The 22,120-nt window shown below is 39.2% G+C and overlaps 1 protein-coding gene across 3 annotated transcripts in view; it reads right to left on the bottom strand.

The window, feature by feature from the left end:
• Positions 1-1,609: 1,609 nt before the first annotated feature.
• The window catches only part of DHRSX (dehydrogenase/reductase X-linked), a 161,936-nt gene continuing 141,425 nt past the window's right edge, over positions 1,610-22,120 (bottom strand). For all 3 annotated transcript variants that reach the window (XM_063149680.1, XM_063149678.1, XM_063149679.1), the window contains one exon: positions 1,610-2,075. In XM_063149680.1, coding sequence (XP_063005750.1) covers positions 1,878-2,075 — 198 coding nt within the window. In that variant the 3' untranslated portion in view covers positions 1,610-1,877. The remainder of the gene's footprint in view (positions 2,076-22,120) is intronic.

The following is a 22,120-nucleotide window of genomic DNA, read 5'->3' as shown; positions in this document are numbered from 1 at the left end:
CCTAGACAAAGGTCCCGTGCTTGGAAAGACTCAGTGAAAAGACATCAAAGAATCACAGAATGGTTTGGATCAGAATGGACCTTAAAGATCATCTGTTTCCAACTCCCCTGCCACAGGCAGGGCCATCTTCCACTAGACAAAGCCCCATCCAACCTGATCTTGAAAAATTCCATGGATGGGACACCCACAGTTAGTGTGGGCAACCTGTTCCAGTGCTTCAGCACCCTGACAGTGAAATATTTTTTCCTAATGTCTAACCTAAATTTTCTCTCTTTCAGTTTAGAACCATTACCCCTCATTCTATCACTAAACTGCCCAAGCCCATCCTCATCTTTCCTGTATGCCCCTATAAGTACCCTAAGGCTGCTGTAAAGTCTGCCCAGACACTTCCAGATGTTTTTGTGAGACATAAAATCTTGACTGAAACTGTCCAGGGAAGTTTCTCTGCAAATTATTCTCATGGCTTACCAAACCATTCCCATCAAAATATTTCTATCTTCAATCTAGTTTTTTTTCCTTCTGGTTATTCGAGCTTGTATAAATTCAAACTATCTTTGTACTGCCCAATGTCTGTTTAGGTTTTTACTCCATGAATGTGAACATCATTCTTAAAGATTCTCTTTGGTAGACATAGGTGGAATTCCTGGAGTTCCCTGAACTGTACACAACTGAAGTGTGTTCAGAATTGATAGCATCTGAACCAAGTGCTATCCCACTGAGTGGGGAAACCCAAGTGTTTGCTAAAAACAGCTTCATAAAATACATCAGCTCCACACTCAGAGACAGTCAAATAAAATTTAGAATAAAACAGTTGCTAGGAAATTTCAGGAAAGACATACACAACTAATGGGAAAATACCCTCTTGCTCCTATGAAAGCTGGATGAGTAGGCAGGGGCTATTCTTAAAAACGGCAAAGACACAGTTTAGGGAAGATGCATTGCACATCTCCAGAGACAGGAAAAAGTGGGCTGGCATGAATTGCTGTCTCTTCCAAACCATGAACTCTAGTTCTGAAACTAATATGAGCTAGGATCAAAACCAACAAAAGAAGGTGATCCTTCATGCAACAGTACATGAGTGACTCTCCTTGTCAAAGAAAATGAATGAAACTGCAGATGCAGCATTACAGGGGTTCAGGAAAAAAGGGGACAAGTAAATCTTAGCCCACTGACAAGATAATAGGCTGGCTGCATCCTCTACCAAAACCAGTGTTGCCATGATGATGTTTGATCCCTTCCTCACCTTTGTAGGAGAGATGAACTTAAACTGGAAACAAGTGAATTCAGTATCCTGTTTGAAGAAGACCTTGTTTATTTACTTTTTGTTGTTGTTCTGACCTTCAATTAATACCTTTGGATAAAAGCTGACATATAAAACTGACTTTAAGACAGAAACAACATCATGATCATGAATGCCAAATTTCTGCATTAGAACAAGCTGATGAAAGTGTCTTAAAGATTAATGAAGCTTAAGGAAATGAAGCTGCAACTTCTAAAACTGATTTAAAAGAGTAACTTATATGTACAAAGGTGATTTAAGTTCAAAAAACTCCCAGCACAACATGCTCAAGCATTATTTCTGTTGAACAAAACAATGAAAACTCATCTCTGCACATGTTTAAAGATTGTATTTTAATCACGGACTGAAACAGAATGATTTACAAAACTGATGGTTAGATTTAAAACCAACCACTACACCTTTCTGTGGGAATATTCCCCCCACACCCTATCAGATTAGGGATTCAAGTGAAGAACAGAGCTGTTCACGTTTGCCTTTGGGACTGAACAGTGATTTCCAGGATGATGACTGATGCTGCAAGAATTCACCTAAGATGCTTTTCAATGCATTTCATTTACCCAGCTGAAAGTGGCTTCTTCTAGGGAAGCCTGCTGGCTTCATCAGAAATCCCAACCATCTTGCAGCTTTCTGTCCAGAGCCTTCTCTGCAGCTCCTCATCATACGCTACGTCTGCCGATTTTGTCCTTTCCTCGTTGTAGAGGTAGCAGCCACCAGCTCCTTCCATCTCAGGTGATACTGCTGCATAGATGGTTGTAGAGGCTCCTTCCTCTGGGCTCTGCAGAAACGAAAATACCCAAATCCAAGTGAGGCAGGTACAGCAGAAAAATTATATTACCACCATAGGACCTTATCAGTGACAAACATCTTCCCTAATTTTGCTTTACACTTCTGGTTCTTATGCCAAGCCAAAGCTTGTAATAATAAAAAAGTCATTTATTCAATTGGCAGAGTCCATTTCTTCAATAGAGCTATTTTAAAATAGCTTAAAGCCAGAACAGATATATGGAAAACTCCAGTCTATTTTTTCAAGAGTTAGTCAGATGGAGCATACAAAATAATTGATTTAGCTTTCACAGTTAGAGCTAATAAACCCAAAAGCAAGCACAAATATTAAAATCCTAGTTTAATTATTCATTTTGCAAGGATGAAAGGGTCTGTGCTTTGCCTTAAGAAGATGAAGGCTATGCTGTACATGCAATGTGTTCATTGTAACAACAATTGTGACATGAGCAAAGGATCATGGAAACCATGACAGCAAATTAAGACTCTGCAGTTCAGTCCAAGCAGGCAGGTAAATGAGGGAACTGCATTTTAGACACAGCATAGTTATCAGGGTTCTGCTCTGTCATAAAGCAAAATGGTGAATGATCTATAATTTCTGATATACCATGAGTATTAAATGAAAATTAATAAGTGAACAGCTTAGAGTGATAACTCCTTTCATCCTGAGTATATGCAAAAATTTTACATTCTGCATTCAGAAGAATCACACAGCTACCACTCAAATTATTTCCGTGGCATTTTTATTCTAATTAAAGGAAATATTTAAAACATAACATTTGATATGCTTTGCCTTTATCAGCGATATAATTATGATCAATGCCTGCTAGATAATAATGTATTATTTTGCAATCCTTGCAGTCATTATCTGAGGCATTAACAGTACTGATGCTGCTCAGAGCTTTCTCTGCAGATCCTGACAGGGTGCCTTTTCCTAAAGACCTCACTTGATGAATGAGACAGTAGTGAATAGGTTACTCATTGCCTTATAAAAACTAATAAATCTAAGTAAGTGGAAGCTTTTTGTTATGTTTGGTTTTGTAAGAAAATTATTGTACTATGATATTCTGTCTAAAGTCACTTAAAAATGCTCATTTACCTTGGTTTAGTACTTTATTAAGGGTGCTATTTCACCCTTCTTTATTCTATGGAAAATAGTGCTTATTCATACTCACTACATTATGTAAATAACATAAAAGGCCTGCACAATTCTTTGTTCATAGAGTGGCTAATATAATGATCAACTATGAACAGCAGTATAAAATATATTGATATTGTAAAGTAGCAGAACAACGATGATTACGAGCATTCCTATTTTTATATAACTTTTTCTGGATGACAGAGAATAACCGAAAGGTTTTTTTATGTACTCTTTCGCTCTACTTAAAAAAAGTAGTGACACAGATAAACCATTACTTCATGTGATGGTTCACTGGACTTTATGTTCCTGCATTTATCAGCTCTCCAGCACAAACAGGCATAAATGTCAATATCATGACTCCCAAATCTTAATGACAACAGCACAACAGCTCAACACTGAAATGCTGTAGAAAAATTGCCTGTGGGTGGAATTTGTGTGATTACGTTCTTATGAGCAGGGCTGTCTACCATGTCAGAGACTGGTCTGTATGGATATTGTTATAGCATCAGAAATACCAGGCTGCCTCTGCTGATTCAATGGTAAGGTTCTCCCAGGATATTCAGAATTTCCCAAGATTTTTACTTTTGATGATATGCCAGTTAAGTTCCCAACCAGAGGAGATCTATACCAAGAGGGTGGTAAACATTGGAGCTGGCTTCCTAGAGAGGTGGGTGGTGTATGCCAAGCCTGTCAGTGGCATTTGAACAGGCATTTGAATAATGCCTTTAAGAATGTGCTTTATCATTTGGTCAGTCATGAACTGGTCACAGCTGTTGTAGGTCCCTTTCAACTGAAATACTCTATTCTATTCTCTTCTATTCAAAATTATATAAAATATTTTAAATAAAGATTATGCTGTGGTTGAAAGTGCTTACATGCCCCCACTTTGACTTATAAGCACTGCAACACGGACCATCCATTAAAGTCAGCTTGTGTAACTTTTCATATGATTTATTTTGCTCTTCCCATCCACCATATGTAATATGCTGAATTGAAAGGTGTATGCTAAATTCCTATTTAGCTTTTACCACCTGATGCTAGAAGCAATTATCTAAACATACAAAGAATGAACCCAGCTTCATTATATTAAGGAATTAGCCATCATTTGAAGCATTCAAGGCCAGGTTGGATGCAGCTCTGAGCAGCCTGGTCTAGTGGAAGACCTCTCTTCCTATGGCAGGAGGGTTGGAATTAGCTGGACTTTAAAGTGCCTTCCAACCCAGGCCATTCTATGATTTTAGGATTCTAGATATTATGGAAATATAATAAGGAAAACAAGTTTTTTCAGTACAACAGAGAGTGAGATGTTTGTGTGTGACTAATGAATTATCTTATTCTATCTTCTGAGTGCTTAATTAATGATGAAAGTTTTATTTTTCCCTTTCTCTATAACCTCTTCATTGTTTTGACATGTTTTCTGTTTTAGTGAAAGTAAAAATGAAATCCTGCATCAGGAGTGCCCTGACTTTCCTGCTGGGAGTTTGACCTTTTTGATTTGAGAGGCTGAAGTAAAGAACATGCTGCGATTCCTTCTCTGGATCTTGTCCATGCCTACCACGACACAACTGCACATCCACACACACAGCTGAGATTCTTTCTGGGAAAGTGTTGGGTCCACTACACACCCAAAAATCAACTGCAACAAACAAAGACACACAGACACAAGCAGACATCCTGTCTGTGCCCCAGTGCCTGAGGACCTCTCGGAAAGGATGGAGCTGGCAACAGGCTGCAACCACTGGAGCAATTAATGGGTATCTGGACAAGGATCAGGATGAATTGTTCCAGCAGTGGCAGACTCACTCCTGGTTGTCAACTTTCCTTTGAAGAGCTTTTCCATAGCTTTTCTTTTACCACATGATAGGCCATCAAAAGATGAGGAGAAACTACAAAGACCTTGGAAAAGAAAAGGGTCACAAACAGGAGACTACTGCCAAAGAAACACATCTGACCCACCCTTTGGTGCCAGTGGCTCTTAGGAAGGAGAGCCCCTGATAAAGGACCGGAGAAATCACCAGCCAATGGACAAATATCTTGACCTATAAAACCCCAGGATATTCATCATGATGCTCTATACAAACATACAATGAAATAAACCCAACTATGCTACATTAAGGAATTAGCCATCACTTGAAATGCTCAAGGCCACGTTGGATGAAGCTCTAAGCCACCTGGACTAGTGGAAGATGTCTCTTTCCATGGCAGGGGGTTGGAAATAGATGGACTTTAAAGTCTCTTCCATGAAATATTATACCAAGAGTTCCGGGCAGACAGGAGGTAATAGCAAGTATAATTCTAATCGCAGGGGAGGATTCTCTACACATTGCCAGTGTAAAAAAGTCTTAAAAAACAATAAAAGAATAATATTTGTATGCACAGAATCAGTAGCATCTTGTTCATTAATTGACTGGACTTGTCCTAAGAGAAAGGGTATGCCTATAAATTGCACAATGATTCTTCACTCTTCAGTTGCCAACTTATTGGTGTTGAATTTTTTTTAATTGGATTTTTGTTTACAAACTATTATATTATTAGTATCCAAGGAACTGTAATTAATGCCTTTGTAATATACAAGTAAAACTGATTTCTGCTTAACTTCTTCCTAATGAAATTCTGAACCTGTACTTCCCTTTGCTTGTTATAGTATTGATCACAATTTTTACTTTCTTTTTCAATTACCTTTATGTTTGTCTTCAAAAGTAAATAGTAAAAAGTCTGATTGAAGGTACATCTTTGCTTGTTAGATGTATAAGTTGTGGAAGGAGAAAAAAGATAGCCTGTGACCGGCTTACTTAAGCAAAATGTAGCCTACATACATAAAATGACATTATTTTTGCACTATCGATTCCCAAAGAAAAAGCCTTTTTCTTTTTACAGAAGCTCTGATATTTCTTTCTTTTCTTAAATATTCATCAATTATAATTCATTGACAAAGAATAATTGTCCCTCAGTATGAAATGGCATATTCTGTTCCAGAAAAAGTGGGACAAGTGCTAAGAGGGTTTGTATTTTAGTCTTCGTTTTTTAGGACTTGCTAGTTCATGCACTTCAATTAGTCCAATTTTAGGGGCAATATAATTTTGTCAATACTAAATGCTAATTCTTGCAAAATGTGCTAGCTGACATCAGTCAGTTCCTACAGCCATGTCACCATGAAATGTTACATCCTTTCCATTTGTCTAAAAGAGGGAATAACTCTTAAACTTCTTAAGTTAAAGTTAAACTCTTCTAAAGAGCTTAACTCTTTAGAAATCATGTGTCTCCATCAGTTTTGTGTGATGGTTTTGAGTACCATGATAATCCAGGTACTCATTCACTTCCACCTTCACCTGAATTCATAGCTCAGAGTCCTGGGTAGCCAGTGTGTTATGCTCATCAGAAGCCACAGAAAACTGGACAGGACAAAGTTTAATAAGCTCCTATAATTCCTCCTCTGTAATCCCTTCATTTTCTCAGTACCACTTGCAGCAGCTACCAGCGAACAGTGACAACTGTTCTATGTGTCTTAAACACTGTGACAACTTGAATGGACAGCCTGCATATTCTTGTATTTGTACTGGCTAACAGAATTGGCCATATGATTGAAAGAGCAGCAGTGATACAAGCCATGGTATCAGGGGATTTATGACTTTGGGATAGCTTCTCCTCATCCCACTCAATCAGAAAATTGTACTTGATTTGTATTTCATGAATTCAGGATTCTGCCATCTCAAAAGATTATAGGAGAGAAGGTTGGGTGAAGAGGACAGAGATGCAGACAGAATTACTCACTGACATCACAGCTGAGTTTTGAGAGACTTGAACAAGGGGTCAGAGAAATGTGCACACAGGACTGCCCGGTAAGCTGGAAGATCACTTAATGCTGAGAAAAAAACTGTTAAAACACCTTTATCCCTATAATTTGTGCTGCAGAATACATCAAGTATTGATGGAATAACCCTAATTAGCAACATTAGGTAGACTGCTTGTCCTGGGGTGACGTTATGATGCTTGTATCCCCATTCATATGTTTTGTGCCTTTAAGACTGTCTCTGAAGAGTGAAAGTTGTGTTTGGGTTTCTCTTATGAGGGACACAGAGACAGGCAGTACATAGGGCTGTTTTTGCTTCTTGCTTTCGGCTTGCTGCTTTGCTCTCTCTCTCTCTCTCTCTCTCTCTCTGCTCTCGCTTCTTCTTGCTTTTGCTTCTGCTCATTAGCTAGTTCCAGCTAAACAGTCCAAATTCCTTCCTGGACTGTTTCTCCTCTCCTTCTTCTGTGACCATCTCGAACCTGCTCTGGACTGGGACCTGGGAACACCGAGGGTTTGCACCGTTTGGCTGCAGCAGCTGCCCCAGCGCCAGAGGGACTGAAAACAGAGCAACCACCCCCGAAAGAGACTTTCTGATTTTGTCGCTCTTTTCAGAGCAGTGTCATCCGGTATTGGTCATTCTATGTGCTGGGGGGTGCTGTGCCTGTTAAATAAACAGGTTCTCTCTACTTCTCTCTGAGGAATTCTTCCCAAACTGGTTGTGGGGAGGGACCTTGTGGGTTTGCTTTCTGCAGGGCCCCCCCTTTGGAGATTCTCTCGCAAATTTGCCCTAAACCAGGATGCTGCTGTAGGAACTTTCATCAAAAGTGAGCTTATAACACTGGTCCTAGCTCATATACCATTCATTAAATCATGCACTTTTCAGTTCATGTGAAAAATCTACTCATAAGCTGATGAGTTAAATGAGCTTGCCGATGTTTTTTGATTTGGTTTTCTTTTTGCCACAGGTGTTCATGGTGTTTGCTCTGCGGCTTCACTTTTTTAAAAGAGTGAGTTCCATCAGGCCTTTCCTGGAGTGGCTAACAAATTCCCTGGTTCCAGCTGGCAAAACTCAGAAAGCACTGAATAGGCCATCTTGTGGGCATCAGTACTCAGACACTTTTGCCTGTGTTCCTTCACCCTTATCCTGTGTTCCTTCACCTTTATCGATGATCATTATTCTAGTAATATTTTTAAAATGCTGGTATATTACTGACTTACTTCTGTACTGAACAAATCTGTATGTGAAGAGTTTCCTTCTTTTTCTGTCTTCCTGCAGGAAAGACAATATTAATCTGTGATACTGGAGTAGTCCTATGCATATACACTGTAGGGATTAGCAACAACAATGAGAACATGAAATTGCTCTTACTTGGTACAGCAAAGTCTTTCATCTACCTGGTGGCAGCTAGTGGAGGGGTGACACCCTGAATGCACTGCTTGACTCTCAACAACAAAGGCAAACACAAAACATTGAACAGTTTGAAAAATTTCAGAAACAGAGGAGCTGGGATTGTGTTCCCATGAATATTAAAGCAAACAAGCTTGTGAGAAGCATATTACCTGTGTTCTGGGATGCACTGACTACTATGATCAGTGAACCACTGAATCATTTCAAAGCCAGGTGTCTTGGGAAGACACCAGGTTACTTTCTGGTGCAAGAGTCCAAGGTGAAATAACAACAGCTGCTGTAGAGCCACAGCCTCCAGGTGAGCACAGGGGCTGTGTGTGTTCAGTGTGCATTGTGTAACTTGCACTGTCTAGACCTCCTAATGTGATTGCTGCTTTGAAAATTCCAGACAAAAAGTAATCCATTGAAATCCTGAGTACGAAGACAAAGGCTAGAAAGGAAACCATGACGCAGGTGTACGGACGTGTTCAGCCACCTTTGATCAATCAGGCTGCAGCAGCTGGCTTTACGTCCTGGTGGCACCAGGGGCCAGGACCAACTCTCAGGTCCCTAGGAAGCCAAAGCTGCCAGACAAGTGTGGCAGCACAGCTCTTCAGCAATCTCTGCCTTTACTCAAAAAACCTGGTTTCCATCTGTGCTCTCTCTTTCCTTCTATTCTTTATATGTAGCTTGCTATTATGCTATTTCTATCCAATTTCTGCCTTGATAATAGACTAGAAAGAGATATTTTATTGAATATAGCTCTCCCTAGATACCCAGTCAGCACAACCAAATTAATTTCTCTTCAATCCCCAACTTGTGACAATGAGAATTCTTTAATAAATTCACTCCATAATAAAATTCTTCAGATTTTGTCTTTGAAAGAAATAGCAGAAATGGTTCCATTAAAGCGTTAAGCCTTTCTCCTGACAATGTTGTGGCCACAGAGAAATAATTTCTCAATCAAGTTATAAATATATAATAAAAGATGAAACTCTGATGAATTAGGAACACAAAGCAATTTTCACACTAAAAATGAATCAAAATTTGGAAGGAAAGGAGCTTTTATAATCTGAATAATTCATGACTATTCGGGGAAAAAGAGAAGTTTTCCCTGAGCACAAACATACAGAAAGAACAGAAGCAGAGACAGCTGGCAAACAGACACAGAGAATATCAACTCCCAAATCTCCTTTTCTCTTGAAAGTAAATTCTCTGGAAAGACCTTAAAAAATTCAGGTACATGGAGAGACTGGGAAGTCCCATCTTATCTTCAGATCAGCCCCTGCATGGGTGGCTGGGATGCCTGTAGATAAGGCAAGCTATGGAAGAAAGGAGCTGTCCTGGAAAGCCTGTCAGGGTCAGCCTGTTGCTCAGAGAACCCAAGGAGCAGGCACGTGCCCAGATCTGAACGCCTCATTTCCCATTAATCTTTTGATGGAGTTGGCAGTAGAAGGTTTTAATTGGTTTTGTGTCAGAGATATGCCTTCTGAGAAATCTGTTTTGTTGAAAAATGGCCAAATAGCTCTGCTCTGAAGCCAGGGGGTGAGTCTGGTTGCAGATTCAGAACATGAGCAAAGTTTCACTGAGGAAGGCATCTGCCTTGACTCTGAGCCCTCTTCCTCTACAGCAGCTACTTCAGGCTAAGCAGGTGTGCTGCTTTGGGCTGGGGCAGAGTTAATTTTCTTCACAGTGTAATAATAAATATTATAAATAAAAAAATATATATAAATAATAAAATTATATTTGTATCTTAATTTCTAACTGAAAGTCTCTCAGGTTAGAAAAGGAATATAATGTTGGTGATGTGAGCAGGATTGTTTGTGGATTCATACTTTGCATTTTCTAAGACATTGAATAGAGCACTAAAAGAACAATGTTCACTTTTAAGCAATTTTGAATAGTAACAAGAACCCAACTTTACATGACTGAATTTGAGCAGGGACTTGAAACTTTGGGTCAAAGTCATTAATCATGACTGACTCCTTTATTCATTTTGTCAAGTGCATTGAGGAATATTACTTTGCCTGCAGGCTGATCCTCAAGCTTGCTCTGCAGCAGACAGTGATGTCTTCAAAGCCAGAACTGAGATATTGCTGCAGCCACTGAAATCACTTCACACTTGTTACCTCAGCTCAGTAACTGAATGCAAAATTGGACAGATAGGAGCCTGCTGCCCCAGACATTGCATAAACATCCAACCAGAGACATTCACTTGCTGGAACATCCAGTCTCTAGGAAATAAGGCAGGCAATAATAGGCAGAGAGAGATGAAAAGTGTGTGTACTTCACAAAATACTGAAGCCTGTTCTGTGAGCACAACACTCTGCCTGGTTAATGAACTCTCTGGAAATCAGGTGATGTCCTGCAGCTACCTATTGCTGAGGATGCCTGGGTTAAATCACTGAGAATTGTCCTGGATGCTCACATAATCTGGAATTTTCTGCAACACTTCCATTCAGAGACCCACAAGATATTTATTGAAGCAAATGCACAGGTCAGAAGAGATAAGGAAAGAATGAGTCTCTGAAATCCTAATCCTGATGCCTCATGCACTAGGCTGTAACTCCTGTGTTTGTACAGGAAAATGCATCATTTAGTGTTTACTTCCAGCTTAAATTTTCAATGCCTTATCTTACACAAGTACATAGGCCAGCCTTAGATTTTTGAATTTTTTTAAAGAAGATTGATCTTGGCAAGCAAAACAACACAGGAAAGCACACAAAGAAATATTTATGTCTGAAGTGGTAGCTGCCTTTTTAGCAGCCCTAGAGAACAGGAGACACAGCAAGGCTCAAGGTGCTAAGATGATGCTCCTGAGTACATTTACCTCTGAACAATTTATTACTGCTTGCTCATGCAAAGTAAAATATCTTTGCTGGCTTTTGGTGAAAACATAAGACTTCAGGAATAATATATATGGTAACTTCTGACTTGTAGCCATCTACCATCATCTCTACTTGTTTACTTACTGTTTAATATTTGACAAGTCACATATCTTTTTTTCCCTTGTTAGGAAATAGAAACTGAAACATCTCCCGCTTCAGAACTTTCTCATAATGACTATTATTTATTTTTTAATTATTATAAAAACTCAGGATGGGCATGGAACTCCTAAATATTTAAAAGAAAACCACAATATAGAAAGCCTTTAGGAACTATGATGAGATCAAAAAGCAAAAAGACTGTGCAGAACAAAGACAACATGAAATAACCCAAAATTACATAAGCCAGCAGCTATTTCACAGCCTCTTCTGTTTTAAATTGCTCCAACCCCCATTTGCACCCCAAACAGCAGCAGGACTGTTTCCAGCTGTGGGCTCAGCCAGGTGGAGGAGGGCTGGGAGAGGGGGGCTGCCAGCCTCAGTTTTATACCTTTCCCACTGGAAGCACCTCCTGAAAACAGACAGTGGAGACGTGAAAGTGCAAATCCTTTCCTGGATCACCAGGTAAGCCCAGCAGAGAACAGTCCTTCCCTGGGACTCAGGCAAGCCATGTGCCTGCACTGCCAAAGATGAGGACCAGAACTAGTGAGGTGCACAAACTAACTCAAAATGACTACAGGGTGCTACATCTATGCATTAATAGCAAACAAGATGAAAATGTGTCTGGGAAGATGGGAGAGATGAAAGCAAAATACACTTTCCCCCAAATGTATTAGCTGTACATTGCAGTGGCATGCTAGCTGGGCTGTAATATGTCCTGCTGATGGGTCTGCTCCACACAAAGCTCCTGCATGGAAAAAGACCTTCACCTTGCAGTGCTTATCCTCACCTTGGGTCTCAGCCTTTGTCTCCTTGTCCCTGAGCTGCCAGGGAAAAAAGGAGTTTAAAGCAGGTCACCAAATACCATTGCTGCAGCTCAATCCCAGCTGGCAATTAAAGCACTTACTCCCCTCCCATGCCCCAGTGGGGTGGGGAAGAGAGTCAGGAAAAGATCAAATCCATGATTGCTCACTACAAACTGACTGAAGCCCCGTGAGCAGCAATCGATGGCTCCTGGCCAGCTCTCCTCAGTTTAAACATCCATAGCCTGATGCTCTGTGCTATGGAATATCTCTTAGGCCAGGCTGGGTCAGCTGTCCTGTCCATGCCACCCCACAGCCTCTTGTGCATCTTCTCCCTGGCAGAGCACAGCAAACTGAGAAGGCCTTGGCTTAGGGTAAGGACCACTTAGGGACAGCTACAACATCAGTGTGTTATGAACCTTATTCTCACACTGAATCCAAAACGGTACCAGCTGCTAAGAAGAAAATTAATTCCATCTCAACCCGAACCAGAACAACCATTTAGCAATGTCCATGTCCCAGCTGATCTGAGTTTCTGGTTTTTACAGAGTTATTGTGCTTAAATTATAGTTTCACAGTATTCCCCAGACTGAGAAGAGAAAGTCCAAACTGTAAGACAGATAAAAGTGGTGGTGAGGGAAGGAATCTTATTCTGGAAATTTGTTTCACATAATTCCAGTTGCTGGAAATTTCATCCTTTAATCTTGAATGATAAACCAAAAAGAGATAAACAAGAGGGTTAATTTACATCTGTCCCTAGTAACATAGCAAAAGATGGAAAACAAGAAGACCAGACTTATTTTCTATAGTTGTTTTAGTGGAAGACTAGAATTAGGTGCAACTCCTAGAGTGACTCAAATTTTCTAAACATATATTTTTAAAAGATAGTTCAAATAAGTAATTTCAGATTTTACATCTTCAATTTTGCCCAATAAGCTCAGGGCTTTTCTATTTAAGCAATAAAACCCTTGAAAAATTACAGTTCTCTTCATTATAATTAAACTCTCTTTTATCAGGAAGCAGTTTGTAAAAAATAAATAACTTAAAACAAAATGTAATCTTGTAAACAGAACTACCACTTCCCATTTTCCATCACAATGTTATCAGATTGCTAAAGTCATGAAACGATGGATAGATTCAGAAACCATACCATTATGGAGCTGTCTATATAGCTTATCCTTTGTTACCCAAGAGAAGTTCTAAGTTTAGAAGCAAAGGCAACATTCAGTTGCAAATTGACATATCTGAATGCTTATTAACCCAACAGAATCAACTTGTTTTTAACAAAACAACTAAAAATGCAAATGTAAAGGATGACTGAATCTGATTATTCAAATCAAGTTTTTGTTGTGTAGACTGAAAGTGAATTTAAGCTCTGTAACTTAAATCCTTTTGTTTAAGTCAATCAACCCCAGGGCTCCTCACTATCTGCAAAGGAATCTATTGATGCCTTAAATTCAGAAGAGACCCACAAACATGTATAATTTTAGACAGGCAAAGAGTGCCATTGATTTCAATGAGATTAGTCTCTAAAACTATGTCAGACAAGATTTGAGGCATCATATCTTTAACTGTAGAGCTCATTAGACAGAGAGAAAACACGCAGACCCTCAGCCAAACAAATGATTCCCAAGGTTTGAACAGAAGCAAAAAACTTTCATCTTGAAAACAATTACTCAAGAGTTTAAGCTCATCACCTTTAATCAGCTAAATGGTCTGAAGGAAGGGCAGACTGGTACTCATAGTGCAGAGGGGACTATAAGCCTATGGAGAGGTGATACAGCTATTCATTTGCAGGGGCTCTGAAGGAAAAAAGTGGTGTCAGTTCTTGCCAGTGGAACAGATAAAGGAAAGCATGAAATGGCCTGTACTTATTATATGTAATTGTTAACTACTGGTAAGTAGGAAGACCCAGATCTACTATACACTGGAGCTTTCAAATTTAATTCCTAGGCTTATTTCTAAAGGTTTTTTGTAAATTTTCATTAAGGTAGCAGATGGGAGTAAAAAAAAAATTGTGACTCCATTGTAAAAGTCAGGATTGAATTTGGTGACAGATGTGGTCCTTGCCATGTTCTTGGTTCCTTTTCCAGATGACAGAAGTCACAGCAGAGGCGTCACATGGCTGCACAGGTGAGGTGGCCTGCCCCATTCCTGTGTGAATGACTACACTGATTGTCCCTGCTTTTGTTGGAGGAAGAATTGGTTCAAATTCCAAAAATGAGATCTGTTATAAATGATCAAATCTCATTAACTGAAACAGAACAATGAAAAACTGGAAAGGAGAAAACCATTTAATCCCTTTCACACCAAGCATATTTCCCCAATAAGCCATTAAAAAAAGAAGAAGAAAAAACCCTAACAAAAAAGGGGTTGTGAGGCACAAATGTTAAAAATCCCAACAATATTTCTGAAAGTTTTCTTATTCCTTTTATTCTGTCTTCAGGTAGCTCCTGAAGACGAATTTCTGAGAGTTTCTGACTGGGGTTTTGATACTGGAGTAATTCAGGGCTTACATAGCCATGGACAAAAGCTTGCTCTTGCAGAACTATTGAGACACAAAATAGCAAAAATTAACCTTTTCTTTTCATTAAGCTCCCCAGGAGAGCTCCTGTTGCACTGGCATTCATAGGGCTTTTTGACATAAAATTTAGAGAAGTTGTTTAGAATGAGAAACAAATACTGTGAGGTTTTGTGGTTTGATGAATACATTTTACTGATTCATCTGGTGCTGAAATAATTAACTTTATTTATGAAGCTCAGCATTGAACTGTGCTCTGTGGTAGTGTGATTTTGCTACACACATCCTTTGGCCCTGACAGTTCAATCAATGAGCCCCCCTACCCCAGCTCGCTCTCTCACCTGAGGTGATGCTCTGCAAGCAGCAAAGCTCCAAATGAATAAACTTCTGCTTCCCAGGAAAAGTTCCAGCTGAATCAATGCAGAACTGTGCTAAGGTTTAAGCAACTGCTTTTAACTCATAAAAGCACAGGCTGAGGTCTGAGCAGAGCTCAAGCACCAGTGCTGGGTGCTATCCCAGCCCTCTCCTCTGCCTCTCCTGCCTGCACAGCCATTTGTTTAAAATTCTGCTCTTCACCTGCAAGTCTGCACAGCTCTGCAGCCACCTATTGTTATTTAACATGTACTTCACAGTGGAATTGAATTGTTCCAATCAAGATTAGGTTCTGTTTCTCTATGTGGTATGCAAAGCATGTCCGCAGACAAAACTTTTATCCATTTCTCCACCTGCCTTTTCATTGTGCCCCACAACAATCACACTGACAGTCCCAGTGCTTTTTCATTCCCTTCTCTTCATGAAAAAAATGCCTCTTGCCAGGCCCTCACTCCAAACTCACTGACTGTGGCTGCTCCATCAGTGTGCCCCTTGCCCCACTGGCTCAGATCCCTTTCTGCAGCCCATATGCCACGTGGAGGAGGAAGAGGCTCAAGGTAGGAGGGTTTGCCAGTGCAGCACCAACACTTGCCTTCCTCACATCACCCATCCATGCCACTGAGCCCCTTCAGAAAGCAAAAAGGGGTAAAAAGCAAACCTCAAAGCATGAGCTGCTGGGGTAGATGGTGTTTACAATCTGTGGTGCAAACAAAGGAGCAAGCCCAAGCCTTGTTGCAGTAGAAAAAGGAGAGGAAAATAGTAGGTGAAACCTTGGTCAGTACATTGACCCAGCCAAATCTGACAATTCAGGAGAAAAGGGTGGGTCCACAAGCAGGGCCAAAGCCCTAGAGCAGGTCAGACAGCAAGGCTCCTCTCTGAAGCACAAGAGGGCTGTGAGAGGATGTTACCCTGCTGCATGTGTGGGGCTGCAGCAAAGGGTCAGGAGTGAGGCCAGTCCTCACCACCAGCATCAGGCACAATCCCTTCTGCTGCTTGGCCCTTGCCAGGGCATGGACACTGCTGCAGCTGGGGGACAAGCTGCAAAGCCCTCTTTCACTCAGCAAATCTGCTGAGCTGATGTGGCCATAAGGGCGCCACAGTCAAAAAGCAAGGGTTTCCAAGCAGTGAAATTTTTATATAGAAATAATCTAAATGGCTGGGTTTTATCAATTGCATCAATTCCTTAGTGTCCAAAACATAACTGACCTTTGCTTTTAAATCTGTGTTCAATAACAGATTGATTGATTGTGAACTGATTGTGAACTTTGCAAAGTCTGTAACACGGTTCAGGGAAAAATACATTTAATTTCCCTAATAGCTGCTGACAGTCTGTGAAACAAATAGTTTTAATTATTTTCTCCTTGGTGAATTTCAGCTCTCATCATTTAATCAAAAAGTAGCACATTACCACCAATTGAGATTAAATGGAAAGACATACAGTAGGGAAAATAGGAAATTACATTAGCATTAACCAGTGACAAATATGTCCTTCTTATTGCACTCTTGTCCTGATACAGCAGAACATTTACAATGCCCTGATAAAAAAAACCTTTAAAAACCCAAATGAGCATTTTAGGTTTTTCCCATTTATCCTGAGACTTAGGACTACCGAAAATGCCCATGTGGTCTCTACAATAACAAAAATATATATATTTTAAAGAGTCATTTCACTTGTTGATGAACAATATACAGATCTTACGCATTGATGTAAAGTAAATGTTACCCAATTTTTTTACTGGCATTACTGATGCACTACTGAAAATAACTACAGAGCTAATCAATAGGTAATGACTGTATTTCACAAGTAATGCTCTATTCAGAGGAAAAAAATTACTGCAATTCACAAACAATTATTGACACCATGAAGCACATGAATCAATGCCCACTAGAGATCTGCACATTATTTAAAATTTCTTCAGCAATATTTGTCTTTGTTCCTTAGTCCCAGTGTAATTTTTCCTGCCTGTTATACTGTGAATATATTAAAGGTTAGTGTGAATATATTGATGACAACTAGAATAAAATGTAAAAGCTAGACTCCTGATGGATAAATCCAACTATTAGCAGTGGTGTGACTGTCACCAGAGCACTGTAGCCATGGGATCCATGCACAGCTCTTTCTTGCATAAGACATTTTTTGTCACAGAATGATCAAGACCTCACCTCTTAAAGGTCCAGCATAACTCTGCTGGAATTCAATATTTTCTGTCTTCCCTTTTGCTTTTTCTGCCTGCAATGGTTTACTGCTGAGAGCAAGTGGAAGGACAGGAGGTGGCCAGAGCTGTAGATGGTGTGCCTCAGGCTTATTGAAGTGTCCCAAGGAAAAGATTTATCACTGGCTCTCACAGGGAGCCATTGAATTCCTATTGGCCTAATTCTCTAATTATAGCCATTTGCCTTGTTTTTATTGTTATCTCTGTGTAGAGCAAGGGAAAATCATGAAACAGTCCAAAGTACAAATCTGAATTCTCATTTGTTAGCACAGGGGAGAGAAGAACACATCTGTTCTTCACTTGTATAAACAAATACCTGAGATGCACAGGGCAGCGAAGAAGATGATTACCACCGGTTTTCACATTTTTCTTTTTGATTCACATGTGGCTTGAGACATGGCTGGTTTACAGCCTGATATGATACTCCTTTACTTGAGATTTTAACTGCAAATCAATTCTGCTTAGCCCAGAACAAACATCTGGTCCTTGCTTAGGAAACGAATTGAAACAACATCATGCCTGCCATCGGAGCACAGCTACTCAAACATCTGACAACAGTTACCAGCAGCACCTGATAGGAGGGACAGATTTTCAAAAGAACAAATGCCCAGCTGTGACTAGAAGCATATCTGGGTGTTTGCTTTAGTTATGCATAAGAAAACAGCAATCATTTTTAATTACTAACATAATAAAATGAGGAAAAGCACTTTGGCTCTTGAAAAATCAGGGAGATTCCTCTCCTAGTCTAAATTAATATTAAGAAGAATTTACAAATATTTTCAGATGACCACAGCAGAAAAAAAGCACGCGAAACAAAAACATAACCACAAGGAGAAATACAGAGAGAAAATAGTGCTAAGTACACGATTTACATAACATGTTTCTCTAAGGGAAAATAGATACCTGAGCCAAGTCTGTTCTTTAACTCCTTCTCTGAAAATATAAACTCATTTCCAAAGAGCTCACCCAGGGTATTTTTTTCCTTTATTCAGGCAAGTATGAGAAATCATAAAATAAAGATTGAAAATTGTCTCAGCATACACCTCATTTGCAAGTAGCAGACAGCTGCTCAGTCTCATAAAGCTTACTTTTGTGTTGAAAAGGAAATAAAATCTAGACAGTACTCAGGCTGGAGCTAACTGCTGCTACATTGAATAAGTTCAAGTATAGCTATTTCAAAACTATAAACGATGAAGTAGGCTCAATGAAATGGAGATGAGAGCATAGCCCAGAATATATTCACATAATTTAAAAATAAACATTAAAAATGTATTTATGGGGTGATGAGCAGGAAAGGAGCTGCTCTTCCAAAGCTCTGAGCATACAGCCCTGCTGGCTCCTGGTTTTCCAGTTTAATTTAGAGAAAAGGTTACAGTCATCGATCTCATTCCACGAGTTGTCAGAAGAGCCAGCCCCACGTATTTCATCATTAAGAAGCCCCACTGAAGAGGAGTTTTAAGCATTTGCAAGGGAGGTTAACTGAGCACTTCCCAGCTGCTCTGTAGCTCTGCCCTTTATTCTAATTCCAAAAGTATATTAGCTGGAGGACAATTGCAGATGTTCTCATCTATAACCTATGGTGACAATAACAAACAGCAGATCTTCCAGTCTCCCAAAATATTCAGCCCTTTGCATTTTGTTAGAGTTATTACCTATCTTCCCTAAAAATTCTTGGATACCGCAGATGAGTAAGGTTAAGAGTAGAAGAATATTATTGAAAACTACTTAGTAATATCTGTTTGACTTGTAAACCTACAGTAGGTTACATTTTTGGTTAGTATATGATTAAAAAGGAAATTGCATTTTATTAACATAATTTTGTATATTAAAAAGTTCTATAGTTGAAAGTAAGTAATATTTTAACATGAAAATTATCTAATCTCCACAAATTTAAGCAAAGGGACTCCAAAACATGAGAGGTACTCAGTCTCCTGAATTTTAGGTACATCTATTTTTCTGTGATAAAGGCACTAAGAAGCCATATTAATACTTGCAAAATTCTGTTAATAAATACCTACTGCCATCCAAAGTTTTACAGAAATACTAGCTGATAGTGAAAACATGTAAATCCATGAAATAAAATTATATGCGCTGGCTTAACAAAAATACCTTCCACCTACCACATAAAAATAAAGATTTTTTTATTCAAGAAAGATACTTACATAAAGAAATGCCTAGTAGTACAAATGACCCAGAAATATGGTGTTTACCACAGAAACTATGGAGTGCTTAGTAATTCCTTGAAGTGGAAAAACCACATGCATCTCAGTGACATGATTCATTGACAGATATTTCCATCATAAATATAACAGAAACCCTCCAGGCTGCTGACAGCAATGAAAGGTGAGTGAGAGATTACTGAAATACAGCTAAATTGCAGGTATCTTGAGACCTATGTTTCAGTTCACCACACCATTTATTTCTTGACAGTTCAAATTTTCTGTATAATCCAAAGGATTTATTTTCAAATCTAGACAGTCATTTATATCAGGGGGAAACTTTTACTCAGTCTTTTGGAGCACTGACACATTTCAGCTCTCACAACAGATCCATGACCAGTAGTCTGCAGCAAGTCTATTGCTCTGATTTGAAAGACCCACTCAAGAAAGATCAAGCACTCAGTTTTGACCTCCCTATAATATCACATCAGGGTTTAAATTAAAAGGACAAAAAATCAGAAAAAATTTTAAAAATGATTTTTTTTTTTAATTTTAGAACAGGTAGCTTGGCTATGTTGGTTATCTCTACAGCTCCATTTGCAATTTATCTTGGGTCCTTTTTTTTTAAGAGCATGCAGAGATATTTTGACCAGGACAACCAAAGATCTCATTTTCACTGAAGGCTCCTCAGGCTGATCCATAGCTGTCATCTTCCCTTTTTCTTCTCTAACCAAAAGCAAGGACGAGACTGTTGGACAGTTCAACACAGCTCATAAGCAAACTGGAAGAACTACTGTCAAGAAAGGCAAGGATGGAGGTGAGTGCAAGAAATGGTGCATATTCACCAAAGGTTTTCCTAAAGATGACTTTGATAGGTACTCAACAAGTTCAAAATCACAATGGACATTTCTTAGAAAATCTTCGCTTTTGTACTCTTATACTGGATTCATTTTTCCTTCTCAGCATGGGAGCAAACCAGGTAAACCTGGGTCAAAAAAACCCCAGGATTTTAAATACAAAAAGGATTCAGAAGCAACAATCGAGCTTAGGACATCTCTGATCTAATTTTGCAGACAACCTATCAGCTGGTCTTCTCCAAAACCTATTTCTACTCCATCATAAAAACAACACTCTTCTTATAGCTGCCACACTGTGGAAGCCATTCCCAGAGTATAATTCCAAAGATTAGAAACAAGTTTCTTCTTTTTGCTTATTTCTTTCTCAGTTTCTCAAAGTAAATACACATCCACTTTACTTTCATTCATTCCTATCTTGAGTAAATTTTTTACCTAAAAGCTTTCTTACTCCTGTTTGATTAGAGACTATTACTAGATATTTTGATATAAATTGACAATAAAAAGAAGGAAAAAATTTCCAAGAGTTTCTACAGAGTCAAACTGATTCCAGCTCACCAAAGGTGTGTTGTCTTTATGGTAAGAGTGACAGTGCTGGTGCCAGCCTTGAGCAGGATGGTACCTGCTCACATCTATAAAGCCTAATGACTGCAAATTCTTTCTTTCCAACCAGGAGAATGTGCGACAGATTGTACATCAAGTGTACAAGAGCTGCTTCTGAGCACTGGAGGTACTTTATAATTCCCTTGCCTCCTCTGCATAAGCCACTGTGTAGATGACAAATCCAGGTAACTGAGTACAAATGCATTTCATATTTTATCACTTTTTCAAAAAGCTGGAAATAATGACACCAGCAATCTGCCTTTAACCTAGAACTATAACAAATGGGTCAAAGCTCTCATGGGAGAAGTTGTACAGCCAAGATATTAGGTTTTAGATATATTTTGCAGTGAAAATAGTGCCTGAGGCTTTCCTTACAATAAGGAGAACAAAAAAAAACACTAAAATGAAAACTGAGAATTAGGTGTATATAAAATAATATTAACGGGGTAATTAAAAAAAGACAATTGCAAAATGCCCTGCTTCCTTTCTTTCAGATCTTCCTGAATGGATTTCAAGCAACATCAGCTGAACATAGTAATATAAACATTTGAAGTACTTACTACCTCTGGAGATTTGCAGGCTCTCTAAAGAGATTAGGGTTCAGTGTATCTGTGCCAGCCTTAATCCACTTCCCGAGATAACAGGCATATAAAATAGGACACATGCTGCACAACCTAAACCAGGCAAGAAAAATAAAAGGCCAGCCCCAGATCAAGGAGAACCTCTAAGGAGCAGGATCAGACATGTCTTACACGCTTTACAAAAGAACAGAACTCCACACAGATGATATGAAATCAAATCAGATAATCCTTGGTAGAAGAATATGCAGTAAGATTCAGACTTGGATGCTTTTGTGTTCAGATCTTATTTACTTCTTTAGCAGGTTCTGATCAGCTACACTTGTATAAAGCCACCGATGGTGCACCACAAACTTCATGGTGATGGAAGTCATCATTTCATGTGCAAAGGAAAATGGGGACCTAAGCTCTTGTTACTGGTTGTGATGCATGAGAGTTGTGATAACTGAACTCCTCTCTGAAAAAACTAGCTTGGGCAGTCGTAAAAACAGCCTTTGTAACTGGACAATGTACAGCCCTGACAGAAAAAAACAAGTACACAGCTCCACAGTGTCCTTCCTACATCATTTTTAGAATAATAGTTTGGGTTGGAAGGGATCTTAAAGATCACCTACTTCCAACACAACTTCCATGGG

Source organism: Melospiza melodia, chromosome 2, assembly GCF_035770615.1.
Source record: "Melospiza melodia melodia isolate bMelMel2 chromosome 2, bMelMel2.pri, whole genome shotgun sequence".
NCBI classification, from domain to species: Eukaryota; Metazoa; Chordata; class Aves; order Passeriformes; family Passerellidae; genus Melospiza; species Melospiza melodia.
The sequence above is the reverse complement of the archived record's forward strand: the minus strand, read 5'-3'. Positions and strand labels throughout refer to the sequence as shown.